The 19,032-nt window shown below is 44.8% G+C and overlaps 1 protein-coding gene across 2 annotated transcripts in view; it reads left to right on the top strand.

The window, feature by feature from the left end:
* Positions 1–14,362: 14,362 nt before the first annotated feature.
* SRGAP3 (SLIT-ROBO Rho GTPase activating protein 3) overlaps positions 14,363–19,032 on the top strand; it is a 333,060-nt gene continuing 328,390 nt past the window's right edge. For both annotated transcript variants that reach the window (XM_049863437.1, XM_049863436.1), the window contains exon 1: positions 14,363–15,070. In XM_049863437.1, the coding sequence (XP_049719394.1) occupies positions 15,004–15,070 (67 nt within the window). In that variant the 5' untranslated portion in view covers positions 14,363–15,003. The remainder of the gene's footprint in view (positions 15,071–19,032) is intronic.

Raw genomic sequence — 19,032 nt, 5'->3', positions numbered from 1 at the left:
ATCCATTGCTGTGCTGTGACATGAGTCTCTGGGAAGTTCAACTTGAGCCACCTTTGTGTAGTTGATCTGGGTTTGTCCCATCTCTTAAACCATTGTCTCTGTTCTCTGTCCCATATTCGTTAATATCTCAAAGCATCTATGTCCACTCTTGACATCTGATCCTGGGCACAATTAAGGTTAATTAATGTTTTCCAGAGGCATTGGGAGCCATATCTTTCTTAATCATCATTTGGGGCTATTAAAGGGGTAAGTACAACCTTGTCTTATTGCCATGGGGTAATGTAGATGTTCTCATCCTCGCTCAGTAGAACTATGATCAGACTGAGTGTCTGTTCTGAATTATTTTTCTGCCTAAATGGAGCCCAGGAGGGACCCTAACTTGCAAAAAAAAAATTCAGTCCAATGCTGATTTCATTTCCTAAAAGAGATTGGGTCCAAATAACACTTTAATTGAATTCAGCCTCTTGACCTGACACTGACTTGGTTCTCCCTCCTTGTGCTTTCCAACGTTAAACAAAGGAGGAGGAGGAGGAGGAATAGACAAATAAAGTGATTCACGTGGATTTATAGGCTGAGCTGCTTCCACATTCCATAAAGCCCAAATGACTGCATAGGAAACAGCTGCAGCATTTATTGGGGCCTGGTAAGGCCTCATTACCGTCCCACCTCTCACAGGGGGTGTCCGGCTCCAAACGGAGTGCAGTGGAGGGAGTAATTGACTCCATGGATGTCGCACCTGGGGTTTCTGCCAAATGCCTAAGGTCAGTGCAGCAAACCACCCCTAGGGGTGGGGGTAGGGGCTCCCAGGCCTCTACTATGAGGTGGACAGCAGATCTGAGAGAGGAGACCTGAAAGAATCGAGTGGTTCGTTTGTTCCTATCTTTGTTTATTAACGCAAAAATGTTTATTGCTCACCTACGTGTATGTCAGGCACTGTTCTAGGCACTAAGGATATAGCGACAGGCAGGGAACCTCCTTTCTTGGAGCTTACAGCCTAGCGCTGCTCTGTCTAATACAATAACCTCTAGCCACATGTGGCTATTTCAATTTCAGTTTAAACTGGTTAAAATAAAATAATTCAGTTCCTTAGTCACACCAGCCACATTTCAAGTGCTCAGCAGCCACACCTGGCTAGTGGCTGCTGGATTGGACAGTATAGCTATAGAACATTTCTATCATTGCAAAAAATTCAGTTGGACATACCGAGGTGGGAGGTGGGAGTCTGGAACCAGTCATGAAGTGAACAAATACATAAATAACTTCAGATGTGGTGGTGCTATGAAGAAAAGAAAAACCACCCCCAGCTGCTGTTGAACCGATTCCGACTCATGGCGGCCCCATGTATGTCAGAGTAGAATTGTGCTCCACGTGGTTTTCAGTGGCTAATTTTTTTGGAAGTAGATCACCAGGTCCTTCTTCCGAGGTGTCTTTGGGTAGCTTCAAACCACAAAACTCTCAGTTAGTAGCTGAGGGTTTAACCATTTGTGCCAAAAGGGGGAAATGTGCTAAACTGGCCCTATGGATACGTACGGTGGTTTGGGTGGGCCTCTTGGGGGAGGTGACACATGAGCCAAGATCCTGGGAGGAGCAGGTCACACAAAGATCTGAGTGAACAGCAAGTAGTTGGAGCATTCAAGAAATATAAGAAGGATGGTTTTTTTTTTTTTTTTTTTGGTGCAACCGGAAGGAGGGAGCAAGAGGGAGAGCAGTAGGAGCAGGGTCAGGAGTGAGGCAGAACCTCAATCCAGAGGAATCACGGGGTAGAATGTGGATTTAATTTTAAGTAGTGGGAAGCCATTGCAAACTTTTAACCAAGGCAGTGTTATGATCTGATTTACATGTTAAAAGTTCACCCTGGCTCTGGGCTGATCATGGATTATAGGGAGGCAAGAGAGGAGGCAGAGGGACCAGTAAGAAGGCCATTCGAATTGTCCAGGTGAGAGAAGACAGGGTCTTGGCATCATGGACACAGGGCGGAAGCTAACCTCAGAGGGAGGCAGTGCTCATGGCGGGCATCTCTGTGGCTGCATGAATCTCAATTTGAATCAGACAATTCCTCATCTGAAAAAGCAGGGACAATACCGTCGCTGTTGTCGTTGGCTGCTGTGGAGTCAGCCTCCGGATCATGGTGACTCCCCGTGCGATGGAATGAAATGTTGCCCAGTCCCACGCCATCCCCGTGATTTGTGGCATATGGAACTCTTGTGACCCATCAGGCTTTCACTGGCTGATTTTTGGAAGTAGCTCACCAGACCTTTCTTCCTAGTCTGTCTTAGCCTGGAAGCTCCACTGAAACCTGTTCAGCATCATAGCAACACGCAAGCCGTCACTGACAGAAAACAAGTGGTGGCTGTGCGTGAGGTGCATGGGCCGGGAATGGAACCCAGGTCTTCTGCATGGAAGGCAAGAACTCTACCGCTGGATCACAAATGCCTCAGGGACAATAATAATACCTAATTTATGATGTTACCAATGTAAGGATGCAATGAGATAATACTCAAAAAACAAAAACCCAAACCTGTTGTTGTAGAGTCGATTCCGACTTACAGCGACCCTATAGGACAGAGTAGAACTGCCCCATAGAGTTTCCAAGGAGCACCTGGTGGATTCAAGCAGCTGACCAATGCTTAATATAGTAATTGTTAAAGTACAATAGTGCTTGGCATTATCTTTTTTTTGGGAGTTTTTAAATTACCTTTTTCAATCTCTTCTTTGGTTATGGGTTTATTTAGCTGTTCTACCTCTGTTTGTGTTCGTTTAAGTAGGTAGTGTGTTTCTAGAAATTTGTCCATTTCTTCTAGGTTTTCAAATTTGTTAGAGTACAATTTTTCATAGTAATCTGATATGATTCTTTTTTTAAAAAATTATTTATTTAATTGTACTTTAGATGAAGATTTATAGAACAAACTAGTTTCTCATTAAACAATTAGTACACATATTGTTTTATGACATTGGTTAACAACCCACAACATGTCAACACTCTCCCTTCTCAACCTTAGATTCCCTATTACCAGCCTTCTTCTTCCCTCCTACCTTCTACGCCCCGCCCCAGGGCTGGTACGCCCCTTTAGTCTTGTTTCCTTTTATGGGCCTGTCCGATCTTTGGCTGAAGGGTGAACCTCAGGAGTGATTTCATTACTGAGCTGATGGGTGTCCGGGGGCCATTCTCTCAGGGTTTCTCCAGTCTCTGTCAGGCCAGCAAATCTGGTCTTTCTTTTTCAGTTAGAATTTTGTTCTACATTTTTCTCCAGCTCTGTCCGGGACTCTCTATTGTTAGCCCTGTCAGAGCAGTCAGTGGTAGTAGTTGGGCACCATTACTTGGCATTATCTTGTCTAACCCACCTTTGTTTCTCTTCTAAGTGATGTTACAGCCTCACAGCTTTTTTTCTGAGCCTTCCTCTTGCTTTTCTAGCCCATTTTTTCCATTGCCACTGGAGTCACCTTTTCTAAAATGCAAATCGGATGAGGTCAGTCCCCTTTAGGGACTCCTGACTGAACTCAGGTTAAACTCCAAACTTAACAGGGCTTAGGAGGGTCTTCAGAATCTGCCTGCTTTTCTCTCCAGCCTTGTCTCTCCCCAGTCTCCACTTCGACCTCCAGGCTCCAGCTATTCTCGGCTCATGGAGCTATTCTGCCTAGAACACTTTCCTTTCCCCTCATGGACATACTATCCCAGTTCTTTGTCTTTCTAGGCTCAGCTTGGAAGTTTCTGCCTCCAGGAAGCTGGCACTGACTCCTTAAGTCGAGGTCAAATGCCCTTAACTGTGAGATCCCATGGAAACTGTACTTCCCCATCATGTTGAATTATAATTATCTCCTCCCTTAAACTAGGATCTCCACAACAATGAGGACCATGTCTTTCTGCTTCACTATTGTGTCTAGTTCAATGTCAAGTCTGCTGTTGTTCTTGTTAGGTGCTGTTGAGTCGATTTTGACTCACAGTGATCCCATGTGACAGAGTAGAACTTTCTACTAGGGTTTTCTTGGCTGTCACCTTTAGGGAAGCAGGTCACCAGGTCTTTCTCCTGCAGAGCTGCTGGGTGGGTTTGAACCTCCAACCTTTTGGTTAGCAGCCGAGTGCTTAATCATTTGAGCTACCAGGGTTCCTTTACTGGAGAAATATTTGTTGAATGAATGAATTAATAAAATCTTGTATTCATATCCTTTGCTATAGCTACTTCCTTTTTCCTATACCCTTTTTTTTTTTCTCAATTATTGTTATTTTTTGAAACAACCATTCTTCAGGCTTTATTACCTGAGACCAGGTGAGAGCCAAAAATTTGAAATGGGTTTTCTCTTTTTCTCTCTCTAACCAGAGAGAGCATTTTGCAAGTTAAACATTTAGCAAAGAAGCAAAAGCAACCGCGACATTTTTAGTTTTGCTATTTGTGCTAACTTAGTTCATTACTCTGTATTCATTGTTCCAAACATATCCAAACTGGCATTCAACCACGCAGGTTGCTCTTTCTCGACCCCCAGGCCCACCTAGTGTATAATAGGTCTTGTTAGGCAACTTAGTAAAGTGGAAAGAGACTGGACCTAAAAGAGCACTGGACCCCAGTTCTGATTCTGCCCCTGAAAAGTTGTTTTGACGTAAGCAAATCACCTAACCCTCTGGAGTCAATTTTCTCATCTGCATAATGAGAGAGATTATTTAACCTTTAAGGGCTATTCCAGCTCTAAATGTCTCAACTTTTTCATCAGTGACCCTTTGTTTCTTTCAACAAGCGTATATTAATTCCCTCCCCTGTGGGTGCTATGCTAGGTACTCCGGATGCAAGGGAACCACACAACTGGGTGTGCCCTCAGAGTCTCCGGGGTGGTGAGTGGAGGCAGAAACCTAACTATGTGAGCCACAGGGATTTGTGATGGACAGCAGAGGTGAATCCAGCGGGGCCCCTGTATATGAGTACATGAGTCAATGAGTCTATGAGAATCTGGTTTCCTCCTTTCTTATACCATTTCTAGATCTCTTATGTGTCCACTGGCAGTTGATGGCCTACATGGTATAGTGGAGATGGTCTTCAGTGCATGGTCGATGACTTGGTACCACGGCGCAGCTTCATTATGAATTATAAGACCTTGGTCCAGTCACATCATCTCTTGCTTCTTCCAACACCTGACAGAGGGCACTTAAGGTAGTCAGGAAACACTTGGTCAATTGCAAACACTTAATTGCAAACCTTTGTTTAACTGTCTCCTCCATTAAACTATATCTCCACACCATTTGGGACTGTGTCTATCTGGTTCAGTACTAACTCAATGCCTAGCCCATATGAAGTGCTTAAGAAATATTTGTTGAATGAATGAGTAAATTAATTAATAAAAATCTTCTATTTATATCCTTTGACTCAATGGTAATGGGTTATTTATATCCTTTGGTATAGCTACTTCCTTTCCCTATACCTTTTGTTATTATCAAGAGCCAGTGTGTCACTTTAAGAATTCCCCATATCTATATGACACACAAAAAAAAAAAAAAATTTTTTTTTTTTTTATATGACACAGCTTCTCATTCATTTATCTTATTTAATCTTCCCAAGAGCCGTGAAAAGTTGTATTATTCTCCTATTGCAGAGGTGAGGAGGCTAAGACTCTGGCAGTCTTTAGTCTGTCATGGTTCTGGAACATTCTCCGTATGCTCTTGTTGCATGATCTCTTGTTCCTTTTCTTTTGTTCATTTACTCATTCAGGCATCTTTTGGTCTGCAGGCTCTGACCTGAGTCCTTGCCACATGACAAGGCACTCATTGACTACGCCATTGGTATTACCTACCCCAGGCCTTAGAATTAAAAAAAAATAAAAAGGTATAAGTTCTTTTGTGTTGGACTTTCATAGGGTCAGTATGTAACACCGTTTTCTTCTCCTTTCAAGTTCAGAACCAACTGAGAAGTAGATATAGGAGACAGACAGATAAAAATTTTGGTTTTATTTAACAAACACTTAAATGGCACTTATCAGGTTCTGGACAACTTGCCCAAGGTCACAAAGCCAGTAGGTGGCAGAGCCAGGCTTCAAACCCAGCGCCAGAATCTATTTCTTGCTATTCTGCTTCTCAAAATGTAGGCTTTATTAATGACAAAAGAGAGACTGGAGGTGTGTGTCCTGAAAGGCTAGCTAACTCTATCCCTGAACTAGATAGCCTCTCCCAGCCAGTTGTGGCAATCACAGATCTCCTCCACAGGGACAGAGCTGGCCCTGTTACTCCTACCTCAAGGCCAAGGCTGAAAGAGCAGAGCAGAATGAACCCTCCCTGCGAGCAGGCAGACCTGAAAAGACAGGATTAAAGGGTGAACTCTGTCTCTTCACAATTCACCTATAAGCAAAGGCACTTTGCCCCTGGGAGAAGTGAGTGAGGGTTGGGGAGAGAGACTGGAAGTGTGAGTTTAGCTAAGTTCTCTCCAGGTGGGAGGAAAGTTCTCTCTAACCCTGCGAAGGCCATAGACCAAATGCCTCAACATCTTTAGGAGCGAGCAAACTTCACTGGTGATGGAGTCAAGGGCTCAGTGTTTTAAAACCCTTCTTTCTGCTTGTCCAGAACTCAGATTCAGAGGCTCAACGATGAATCGCTGTCGCTGGGGCTCCAGCCAGAGGGCTTGTGCACCTCACTCGGCAGCCCTCCCCAGGGTTAGTGACAAGTCCTGATTGCCAAGAAATGATGTCCTCCCTTTTCTTAGCAGAGCAGGAACCAGAAAGCAACTCAGGTGTGGCAGGGCCAGTCCAAGCCAAGTGGGCACGTGCCGAGGCCTGTGAATTCTCCTGTGCGTATCTCAGTAGAGCCTGGGGCCTGCGTGTGTGGGGAAAGAACACCAGATGGAGTGGCAGCTATCCTGGTTTCTTGCCCAGCTCTCCCATCTATTAGCCATGTGATGCTGGGAAAGTCATTAAGCTTCCCTGTGCCTTCATTTCCTCATCTGTAAAATGGGGGTACTATAACTTTTTTTTTTTTATAACTTATCTCAAAGGGGTGTTGGAGAAAGTGTTTTATAAGTAAAGTTGGATAATTTCAAACTGTTATCGTTACATTTTCTGTAGATTTCTCCTGTGAAGCCCCTTCCTCCTTTCCCACATCCTTTCACACTAGATACGTGTTGGTTTTGTCCAGGCAGCATCCATTCCTTGTTCTTCCCGAACGGCACCTGGATCCTCTTCTGGGAACTCTCCCCATCTCTCTGTCCTGTGGCTTGATTGGGGCTGACCCCATCTCCCAGCTGCAGGGGCAAGCGCACAATCCAGGCTGACCAAGCAGAATGCTTCATCCCTCTGGCCACAGCGGTCGGTTCAGGGATAGTCATATGCCCCAGCTGGCGCTGGTTGACCATTTCTGGGCTTTTGCTGGAACTTCTGGGAAAAACTTCACCTTTCCTGGATTGCCAAATTGGGAGAAAGTAAGCCCGCCTGGAGCTGCTGGGGCCACCTTTGCCATTATGGGGAGAGCCTGCTCCCAGACAGGAAAGCAGACTGGAGAGTTGGAGAAAGACATACAATGTCCTGCATTGTTAGAGCCTCTGGATCCAGCCATGCCTGATTTATGTTTTGTTGTGAGTGAGGTTGATTGCCTTTTCATATGCTTAAGACCTGTTTGTATTTCTTTTTCTGCAAACTGCCATTTGGATTCCTTAGCCATTTTTTACTGGGCTATTGGTATTTTTCTCATAGATTTGAAGGAACATTTAAAAAGCTGTATTTTTTTTTATTGAGATGAAATTCATATGACATAAAATAACCATTTTAAAGTGTACGACTCAGTGGCATTTAGTACATTCACAAAGTTGTGTAACCACCAGCACTATCAAGTTCTAGAACATTTTCATTACCCCAAAAGGAAGCTCCTGTGCCCATTAAGGAGTCACTCCCTATTACCGCCCCCCTCCAGTCCCTGGCAACCACTAATCTGTTTCTGTCTCTGTGGATTTACCTATTCTGAATATTTCATATAAGTGGAGTCTTACAATATTTGGCCTTTTTGTCTGGCTTCTTTGACTTAGCATGATGTTTTCAAGGTTCATCCATGTGGTAGCATATACCAGTACTTCATTTCTTTTCATGGCGGAATAATAATCTGTTGTATGGATATGCCACAATTTGTTTATCCATTCATTCATTGATGGACATTGTGGTTGTTTCCACCTTTTGGTTATTGTGGATAGTGCTGCTATGAACATTCATGTACAAACATTTGTTTGAATTGAAGGAATGTTTTTGTATATTAGGAAAATAAGTTGGACTGATAGGTGTTGCAGATATCATTTCTCAGTTTGCCATTTGTCTGTTGACTTTGCTTATGGTGATTTTTGCCCAGGAGAATTAAAAAAAATTTTTTTATGTGGTTGAATTTGTCAGCCTGTCATGGCTTATGAGTTTTGTGACACAGTTAGAAAGGCTATAGTTGCACTTGAGGTTATAAAATAATTCTCCCAGCAAAGCTTCTGCTTGTCCACTCATTTTCTTATCTGTAAAACAGAGATTAAAAACAGCCCGACTTGCCCCCATCGTTATTGTGAGAATCATACAAAATAAATGATACGAAATATAAAGTGACATATAAACACAAGGCATGTTATCACTATTAATTGTATCACATTCTGGCACTGAGTAGCTGAGTTCTATTGTTGCTTTCGTTTTGTAGAGCAGAGATTGAAGGGCAGAACCATTCCCTGACCTGGCCAAGGATGCGTTAGTTAATAACAAACGTAGAGAATGTCATGCAACGATTGATTTCAACTATTTATTAGTCATCTTGGGGAAGAGGTTCATATTTGACCAGAAAAAGAAAATTGCCTTAAACCAAAAACTATTCTGGTCACTCTTCCTCCAAGTGTAGCCTTTTTTTCTACCAGGAAAAGAGACCAGTTCAGTGGGTTTTGTATTTATTATTCAGCTGTAATTCTAACTTATGCCTTACCCATTGCCCTTGGTGGCATGTTTTCCTTGTTTTTTAATCCTAAATTCTTTTTTTAAAGGTGAATTCAGGTTGACCACCATATTGAAACAGGTGTAATTATAGAGATTTAAATAAATTTGTTAAAACTTGACAGCAGTTATGTCTGTACTTCCTCTGGGATACGGTACTGATGAACCCTCGGGCCCTGAAAGCAGTCAGACCAGGGCTGCATGATCTGGGGTAAATTGCTGCACTACTCTGTGCCTCAGTTTCCCCTTCTGTAAAGCAGGGCCAATTTTAACACCTGACTCATTGGGTTGTAGTAAGACGTCAGTGGTAAAATCTGTAGAATGCTTGGCCCAGTGCCTGCATGAAACAAAACCTGTTAAAACCCGTTGCTGTCGAGTTAATTCCAACTCATAGTGACCCTATGGGGCAGAGGATAACTGCCCTATAGAGTTTCCAAGGAGCAGCTGGTAGATTTGAACTGCCGACCTTTTGGTTAGCAGCTGTAGCACTTAACCACTACACCACCAGGGTTTCCTGCATGAAACAAGGGCTTAATTTATACTAACTCTTAGCCTAAATCAGAACTATCTAAACAAACTCAGGAAATGAACCCAAGGGAGAGGGAACATACCCTTCCAGGATGTATTCCCATCCTTGGGGGTTGGCACAGATCATATCATACCGTAGAGCCCCTCCCCTGCTGCAGACCACATTTAACAACAACAAAAAGAACCCGTTGCCATCAAGCTGATTTCAGCTCATAGTGATACTATAGAACAGAGTAGAACTCCCCCTTGGGTTTCCAAGGCTGCAATCTTTACGGAAGTGGACTGCCACATTTTTCTCCCTCGGAGTCGCTGTTGGGTTCGAACCGCCGACCTTTCAGTTAGCCGCCAAGTACTTAACCACTGTCCCACCAGGGCTTTTGTTAGACCAGGTTTATTTGGAGGGAAATCTGTTTCTGTTACTGCCATGGGAAGTGTAAGACCTCAGGAATAACAGTTGGTTTTCACACAGCAAGAAAGAAGTAGCCCCTTGGAGGAAGGTGTCACAGAAGGGCAGCTGGGAGATGGGGTGAGCTGGGGGGGAGGATTGGAAGGGACAGAGCCAGAGCAGTTGCCAGGGGGCCTGCCCAGGTCACACTCTTCTTGGGAAAAGAGGATTCGGGATGATGTGGGTTGATTGTGTGCAAAGTGTTTGCTAGGGGCACAACCTTCTTCTTTCTTTTGCTCCAAACACAAATGTCTGTGGAGCACCAGCTCAGGTCTTAGACCCAGCTTGGCTGGGCCCTAAAAGAGAAATAACATCCATAGGACATCTGCTATATGCCAGGCACATGAAATCCATGATTGCATTGGATCCTGTGTGGTGGATAAGATCAACCCCATTTTACAGATGAAGAGACTGAGGCTCAGAGAAAGTGCAGAAGCTACCAAAGCGAACCCCGCCCCCACTCCACACACAGATCAGGTAAGTGGCAGAGCCACAATGTGAATCACCAAAATCCAGCTCTTTCTGACAGTCAGCGCACAGCGCCATACCACACCCGGCTTCAGTTTCGTATGATTTTTTGTGATATTTCTGTGACTTACATGGGTCTTCCAGAAATATCTGTGGATTTAAAAAGTTAGCGGTAAGAATAGTTGACATTTACTACATTCAGTGCCACAAATAGACACACGAGCAGGTTAAGTTCTTAACTCAAGTTTTCAGAGCCCTTAACGGCAGAGCCAGGAATGGAATACAGTTTGCTCCACTCTAAGGTATGTGGTATTAATACCCATCTTCTTTCAAGAATTTAGGTTTGAGGCAGGGGCGCCAGTCTCTCAGCACGTCTTTCTCAGGTAACCTGTGTTTAGATTAGTCAGATGGGAACAGTAGAGGGCCTGAGCATGCCCATGGGCAAGGTGATCAGGAGGTGATGGCAATGGTTGAGGGCCAGGGGCATCTGTATATGAACTCTGCAACCTCCTGTCTCCAGATTGATGTTCTAGCAAGCTCCGTGATCCATTAACTAGAACTTTCCAAGCAGATCCTGTGCTTCCCCACCAGTAGGCCTTAGCTGATGCTGTTCCCTCCATAGGAATACCCTGTATTCCTTCCTTCTTCCCCATGCCTGTCGGGGAAACCCACTACAACCACGCCCTTCTCTAGAAAGCCTCAATGGACTGTGCTATTTGCCCCCATTATGCTGGCATGGATAATGTATTCATTTCTGAGCCCAAGTCAAACAATTTATTATATTTATAATACTTATAAAACCAGTTGCCCTTGAGTTGACTCTCACTCATGGCAACCCCATGTAGGACAGAGTAGAACTGTGCTCCATAGGGTTTTTCAATGGCTGATTTTTCAGAAGTAGATTGCCAGGCCTTTCTTCCAAGATGCCTGTGGGCAAACTCGAATTGCCAGTATTTCAGTTAATAGTGGGCAAATTAACCATTTGCACCACTCAGGGACTCCTATAATACTTACTGTAAAAATGGCATGATGGCTTCAGACCTTGTCTAACTTCACAAGGGGGAGGAAAAAGAATCAAGATCATCAGTCCAAGGTTGATTCCTATGAGGTAGAAGTCAAACATACTTCCACCATCCAATCTTTTTACCAATTCTGATATCAGCAGTCCCTCCCACGGCACTCTCTACTCCGCTGGGTTTGGTAATTCATTGCAATGGCCACACAGAGCTCACAGACCATACTCACAGTTATGGGGTTTATTAGGCAAGTACCAAGTTACTACTCGGGATCAAGATCAGGAAGCATGTAGGCAAAGTCTTCCTTCTTCAGTGCAGGACAGCTCTCTCAGCTCCTCTTGGCCATGCAGGGCTTCTCATGGCCTCCTGAGGACAGGCTCCTCTCCGACCCCTCAGGACAGGCTCCCTCTCTTGCCCCTGGCCCTTGGCCCTGCTTTGTTAAGTGTTACAAAGCTCTTCTGATAAGTGCCTGGAGGCACTCTACTCTGTCAGGAAGCTTCCTACCTGAAGGCGCTCAGCCTTTCCCTCTGTGTCAGCATATCCACTGTAGCTACTTTGCTTTGCGGGCTGAGAAGCTCACCAGCCCGCCTCACACAGGTCTCCTGGTTCTGCTGCCGCTGTTTCTCTGCTGCTGCTACTTGTTGTCTTGCACCATCTCTGGTGTTACATCTCTATCTGTCTCCTGGGTCTAGGAGGTTCTCAGTGCAGGGACCCTGGGTCCAAAGGACATGGTCCACTGCTGGCTCTACTTCTTTGCAGTAGTGAGTGAGGTTCCCCTCTCCACTTCTGGGATTGGCTCCCTTTTAAGCCTAGTGGGATGGCAAAACTGACCAATCCCTTTGTTAGGATTCCATATACCTTACTTGCATGGTCCCACCCCTGCAACTGTTCCATGAGCCTTAGTTGTATTATTAGCAGGCTGTTCAATCCCGTTGGTGGGCCACAAACACCTTATTTGCATAGTCCCACCCAGTCATTGTGTGGAAGTGGTAAAGACTATGGCTAGAAGGGCCATATTAAGTAATTCACTCCACCACACTTACATACTTAGAAAAGTGTGTTTATATCCATATATACTTACAAATATATAAATATTTATATACTTAGAAAAGGCAAATTGCAGACTTTGCTTATTTTGAGTGTGAAAATACCACACTCAGCAGAAAATACGTGTAAGTGACAATCTTAATATGTGACATCCCAGTGGCCAGTGGCCCTATAGTGCTTGATTCCTTTCTTACAGGATGGATTTACTCTATCTGGAATGCATGAGCATTCCCACAGACAAAATCTGGTATTAGACAGCCTGGGTTTAAATATGTCCTTGGGTCATCACTTCCCATATCTGAGCCTCAGTTTCTCCATCTGTGAAAGAGGGATACTTGTATTTATACTGTTAGGTTGTTGGGAGGATATAATGGGGTATACTTTATATAATAAAATATTGTATGATATTATTATATAATAATAATCCCAGTTGCAGTTCTAATTGCTGTCAAGTTGGTTTTGACTCATGGAGTCCCCATGTGTGTCAGAGTAGAACTGTGCCCCATATATAATGTAATGATTAAGCTTAGTGCACTGCCTGGCATATAGTAAGCCCTCAACAAGTGGTAGCTGTAATAGCAAAAGCTCCCTTTAGTCCTGATATCCCTTATACTGCCATATTTTTTCTCATGGCACTTATATTCTGCCACATTACATAATTTACTCATTACACTTTTCTTTCGTCTTCCCTCTCTGGGTCTCCTGCTTTGCACAACTTCGGGGAGCACCACTCAGAATCTACTGTGAGTTGTGCTTCAAGAGTGCTTTTACCGAGACTATTAACATGAATGGTGGTGACTTCCCAGAGTGTTCTGACATGGGGACCCTGCCCTGATGGAAATGTAAGCTCCAGGAAGGCAGACATTTTTTGCCTATTTTGGTCACTGCTGTTATCCCCTTTCCCAGAACCGTGCCTGACATATAGTAAGTTTGAACATATATATATATGTATTTTTTTCTTTTTATTGTGCTTTAAGTGAAAGTTTATGGAGCAAATTCATTTCTCAGTAAACAGTTAATACACAAATTGTTTTGTGACATTGGTTGCCAACCCCGCGATGTGTCAGCATTCTCCTCTTCTCCACCCCTAGTTCCCTGTTTCCATTTGTCCAGTTTTCCTGTCCCTTCCTGCCTTCTCTTCTTTGTTTTTGGGCTGGTGTGCCAATTTAGTCTCTTATGCATGAATTGAACTACGAAGCACGTCCCTCACTTGTGTTATTGTTGGCCAAAGATTAAAAAAAAACCCCAGTGCTGTCAAGATTAGACCCATCTAATCTTTGACTGAAGAGTGAACCTCAGGAGTGACTTCAGTGCTGAGTTAAAGGGTGTCCGGGGACCATACTCTTGGGGTTTCTCCAGTTTCTGTCAGACCAGCAAGTTTTGAATAAATATTTGTTGAAAGAATGAATGAGTCTCCAAAGACAGTCCATTTTACTGGTGGGAAAACCGAGGCTTAATGTGTTTTTCACTTGCCGAAAGTCCCACGAGTCACTGACCCAGCACTCACGCTCTCAACCCATTTGCTACGCTGTATGTCCAAAATGCCTGGCTGGCAAAGTCCCTGACACCTAGTAATTGCTCAACAAATATTAATGTGCATCCCTACATGGACCAGACCCTCTGCTAGATTCTCAAGGCAGAGTGACAAACTGTCACATAGTGGTCACTGCAAGAAACTGAATTAAATTGCAGGGTGCAAAGACACCTAGGAGAGCTGCTGGAGGTTGGAGTTTTACAGGGGCTTCTCAAACCTTCCCAACCTGATTCTTTTTCTTGCTGCCTTCTCTTTTGTGAGTGTTTCTTCCCGTTTTTGCATGCAGTGAGTTCTGCTCTCCTGTAGGCTACAATGTGTCAGTTGTTATAAAATCCAGGAGGCGGAGCCTGGTGACGAGAGGGGTGGGGGAGCGTTCAGCCAGCCCTGCAGGGCGTGCAGTCCAGCCTGGGTTCACCGGAGCTCAAGCGTTGCAGCAGGAAAACTTCCATCTCGCTCTCCTGGCTTTGATCCTCACTGTACATCAGACCAGAGGCGCCGAAGAGAGGGAGGATGCGAGATGACCCGCACTTTGGCAACCTGACCATCTCCTTAGCAGAGCCTTTGAAAGCCTGCGCGACCTAGGAGGCGCCTCTCGTGGATATGTGTGTGTGAGTGAGTGAGTGAGCAAGTGTGTATGCATGTGTGAGTGAGGGTGTGTGTACACTGTGACTGTGTGTATGCGTGTCCGGGTGAGTGTGCGAGTGCATGCGTGAATGTGCTTGTGTGCAAGTGTGTGAGGGCTCCAGGCTCTTATTTTTTTGGAAGAGAAACCTTGAAAATCTGGGGCAGGTTGCTGTGTTAAAAGGGTGGTTCCCCTTTTGCAAGAGGAGCTGACCAGAGCAAGCCATTAGAGCCATTTTTCAGCGAGCAAAGAGAATTTTCCTCCCAGAAGGAGAAGGATTTTTTCCTCTACTCTGCAGCCAAGGAAAAGAGATTAGCCCTTAAACCTGTGAAATCGACCAGAGCCGTGTGATTACCAGGGCTTGAGAGAGGACTGGGGAAGAAAAGGAGAAATAAATCAAACAGCTTGCCAGTCCCTTTGGCTGCGGAAGATGTCATCTCAAACTAAGTTCAAGAAAGACAAAGAGATCATTGCTGAATATGAAGCTCAAATAAAAGGTGAGATGCAGGCTGGGGAGTTTTCCCTCCCCTCCCCTTTCCCTTCTCTCCGGCTTTTTTTCCCCTTCCTTTTTCCTCCCTGCCATCATGAAATGTTGTTATGCATCAATAATCTTATTGTGAGGAGGAACGGTGGCAGCCGCACAAGTCCGAACTGGTTTCAGCTGCAGATAGTGCTGGGGCTGGTAGTATGGATTATAGAACGGGCGGCAATCACTGCATTGCAGGTGTGTGAGGAGGCTCCTACAGCCGACTTTAGGAGTGTCGCTGATACTCCATCATCTTGGCGGTGACATGTCACTCTAAGGCTATTTTGACCGTCACTGCCCCCACCCCCAGATAGTAAAAGCCCATTGATATTGATGGATATTTTTTACAGATCTTTTACCCCCCTTGTCGGTTTTGGTTGTTGTTTTGCCTCGCCTCTCTCTCTGGGCTAGAATTCACATGCATGTGCACGGGGAGGCAGCATCGCCGGGCTGCACTTCTTTGTCGGTGTCTCAGCTGGCCTGGGTTGCCATGGATGAGCTGTTATGGGGCATATTGATCCAAAACTAATGCAGGCATTTACGCAGAAAGAAGGCGTCGGTGCAGAAATGTATTATCATCTCGTGGTGTGCAGCGCTGAGCCCAGCCGTGCAGTAACGTTTAGGGCCAGCAACCTTCATTCAAGGCAAACCGCTTGGGTGCCATTCGGGCTGGGAGGCGCTGCCTGCCTTCAGCGGTCTGTAGGGAAGCCTGCCAGGAGGGTGAGATGACCTCCGGCTGCTCGTTCCAGCTTTGGTGCCACTGGGTCCACACTTCTTGCAGCGGCCGACTCCCTGCAGCCACACTAGCAAGGCAGAATAGGAAAACAGGCACAGTCACATAGAGAAATGCAGGCAGACTCTTCATCCAGGCCAGAGGAGTGCTTCTCCCGCCCCCACCAGGTCTGGGCTCAGCTTTGGCAGGGAAAAAACATCCAAACATCGTTCACCATGCTCACCCTTTCTCAGAGGATGCACACTCAGGGAAGGCTGGGCCCTTGCCTCTTCCTGTCCGTGTTCTTTCTGGTCAGTCTGTCCTTGCTGCGAAAGAGTCAAGACAAAATACATCTTCAGCAGGAGGGTCAGGCCCATCCTTGAGGTCATGTACAGACTACTAAGCAGGTCGGCTATTTGGGGCTCAGATGACCTGAGGTTGCCACACCTGCTGCTGGGTGCCACTATAGCTGAAGACTCCACGGCCCAGGAAGCGGGGTGGCCTCCCCAGGCGCTGCAGGAGGCCAGGCGTCCGCAGCTGCTGTACACGCTTCAGATGCTTGGGAAACTTTGGGAGGGGGGCGGTAGCCAGGGGAGGCCTTTGTTTTTCCCCAGTCTCGCCAACAATCTTTTTTGCCTTTTAGTTCTGGTCAAACCTGGCATGCTAATCACCTCCGGGTAGACGCCAGAGTGAAATGAGCAGGAAAACCCTTCTCTTCCTTCTTGCTGCCTGTTTAGTTTTCAGTTCAGGGTAGAAAACAGTGGCTTTTGATATTTCTGCTTTGCTGAAAATTGGTAGGCAAGCCCTTTATTGATCAGAGATTTGAATTCACCCAATATAAAAACCTGTGTCAGTCCTTGAATATGCACTTTTTAGGGAGTTCATGTCTTAAAGAACTAATGTGGGTGATTATTATCATTTTTTTTCAATGAGATTCTTATTAAAAAAAAAAAAAGCCTTCATAGAGGAGGAGATGCTGCGTTTTGAACAGCTTGGGCTTTATAAGCGTTGCCTTGGTAGGAAATAAGCTTGTCTTGTTTTTGAAGGGTGCCTACCACTGGGCCGGCGAACTTTTCTTGAGGATCGATTAAGGATTTATTCTGTGGGTGATTCTATTATTTTTACCTTTCTTTCACCTTTATTTTGATAACTCGTTAGCAAATACGAGGTAACGAATTTCATCAGGAAATATGTCCAAATGATCTTGTTTCTTCCAGACTCTAAATTCCTCTGCATTCTGGTTACAGAAGTTTAATTTTATTTCTTGAGAGCCTGACATCTATAAGATTTAGGCCAGGATACTGCTGTGCCTGAAACCATCTGAAATCTTTTCTTTCGCAACTGTATTTGTGCTAATTGTCATAATGATTGATGTATGTACAGGTCTTTACATCGTCTATGGCTCGCTTCCAGACAGTCTTACTGTTGGCCCACACAGTGTACAGAAAGGGTAGTTAGGAGCTCAGTTTTGGCGGTGAGGAAACTGAGGCCCACTGATGTTAAATGACTTGCCCAAGGTCACAAGGCTGGGAACCTGAAGGCTCCTTTCTTGGTTTCCTTCCAGGCATAGTGCTCCCTGATATGTTGTTTGCCTGAAGCTGCCCCTTGAAGGATTAATGTCAGTAGCAGATGGCAGTTTTGGGGTGGGGACTGGCTGCGTGTTGCTGGAGCTCCATTGTTTACCCTCTTACTTTCATCCCGTTGCCTTTGTTGCTTGCCTCGGCCTCGGGAAGAACGATTGACCCATCACTGAAAATAATGTGTGATGCCAATTACTTTTCTCTCTGGGTATCATTTGGCTGATCTGGTGCAAAAGCTCCACCTAGTCAGATTTTGCACATTGTTAATTTTGTCAAGGGAATTTGCAGTTTTTAAAAATGATGCTGGGTGCTTTGTTGACGTACTGCTTATTATTTCTGTTTGAAGAATTTACTGACCTAACAAAAAGGAATGTTTTAAAACATCACTTCTTCTATTGTAAAAATTTCTGGACTCATGCCTTCTCTTGCCCCATTGAATACTTGAATCCCTTTGATTATGTACTTGCAAAACATTTATGTGCCAGATGTATGTACATCTCCAGTAATGGGGAATTTACCCCCTCCGCAGCCCACATACCCACCTGTGGACAGCTCTAGCTATTGTAAGTGGTTTTTCTTATGTTGGGTTGAATGTGTCTCTACTGCACCAAAAAAGGAGCCCTGATGGTGCAATGGTTAAGCTCTCAGCTGCTAACTGCAAGGTCTGTGGTTTGAACCCATCAGCTGCTCCACAAGAAAAAACCTGACGATCTACTCCTGTAAAGATTACAGCTGGTAAACCTGGCTTGGCAGTTATACTCTGTCATCTAGGGTCACTAGGAGTAGGAATTGACTCTTCAGCACACAACAACAAATACTCTACCTATTGGTCCTATAGTTTCTGCCCCTTAGGACATTGTAGAACAAGACAGATGCGTCTCCTCTTCCCCATGACTGTCCATTGGGTGTTTGGAGACTCAGATTATAGGTCCTGGACTATGATTACCCTCATGTAAGATGGCTCCCCACCACTTACCATCTTCACTTCCTTTTGGATCCACTTGACCCTGGAATGCAAACTCTGATGCCTTTGGGTGCTTGGCAAATAGAATAAATGAGTGAAGCTGGCCAAGTGAGATAATTTGTGGAGGTTGACGCACCACCTCCGTGAGGGCAATATGAAAGGGGTTGGTGGACCAGAGAGCACATGCCCCATCTAAACGGGCAGTCACTACTTGGGTTCAACTAGTTATTGCCATGTGGGAATGTAGGCCCAGCTAGATCTTTCGATTTTTCAACAGATGCCATTAATCTGGATGAGAGCTTTACATTTTTAAAGAGTTTTTGCCAAATTAATCTCCAGAAAATTGTACTATCAGTGTCCTTCTTGAAGAATGCTATTAAGTTCTAAATGCAATTCTCTAGATGTGGTCAAAGAAAGAAAAGAACTGTCACCTCCTTCATGCTATACCTAATGCTCTCATTAATATAACCCAAGGGTTGAATCAGCTCTTTCACTGCCCACTCCTGCATTGCACCATATATATTATGTCTGCTATATTTCTCTAATCTGGTAGGCTAGGAACCTTGTCAGAGCAAAGAAACTGAAATGAATTTAACATGACTTGCTCTTGGTGACCCCCCTGCTGGCTCCAAATGGACATTGCTTCCTGTCCTAGGTGCTCACAAGTGCCCCTTTTA

Source organism: Elephas maximus, chromosome 20 (genome assembly GCF_024166365.1).
Source record: "Elephas maximus indicus isolate mEleMax1 chromosome 20, mEleMax1 primary haplotype, whole genome shotgun sequence".
Taxonomy (NCBI): Eukaryota; Metazoa; Chordata; class Mammalia; order Proboscidea; family Elephantidae; genus Elephas; species Elephas maximus.
Note: the sequence above shows the minus strand (reverse complement) of the source record. Positions and strands in the feature narration are given on the sequence as shown.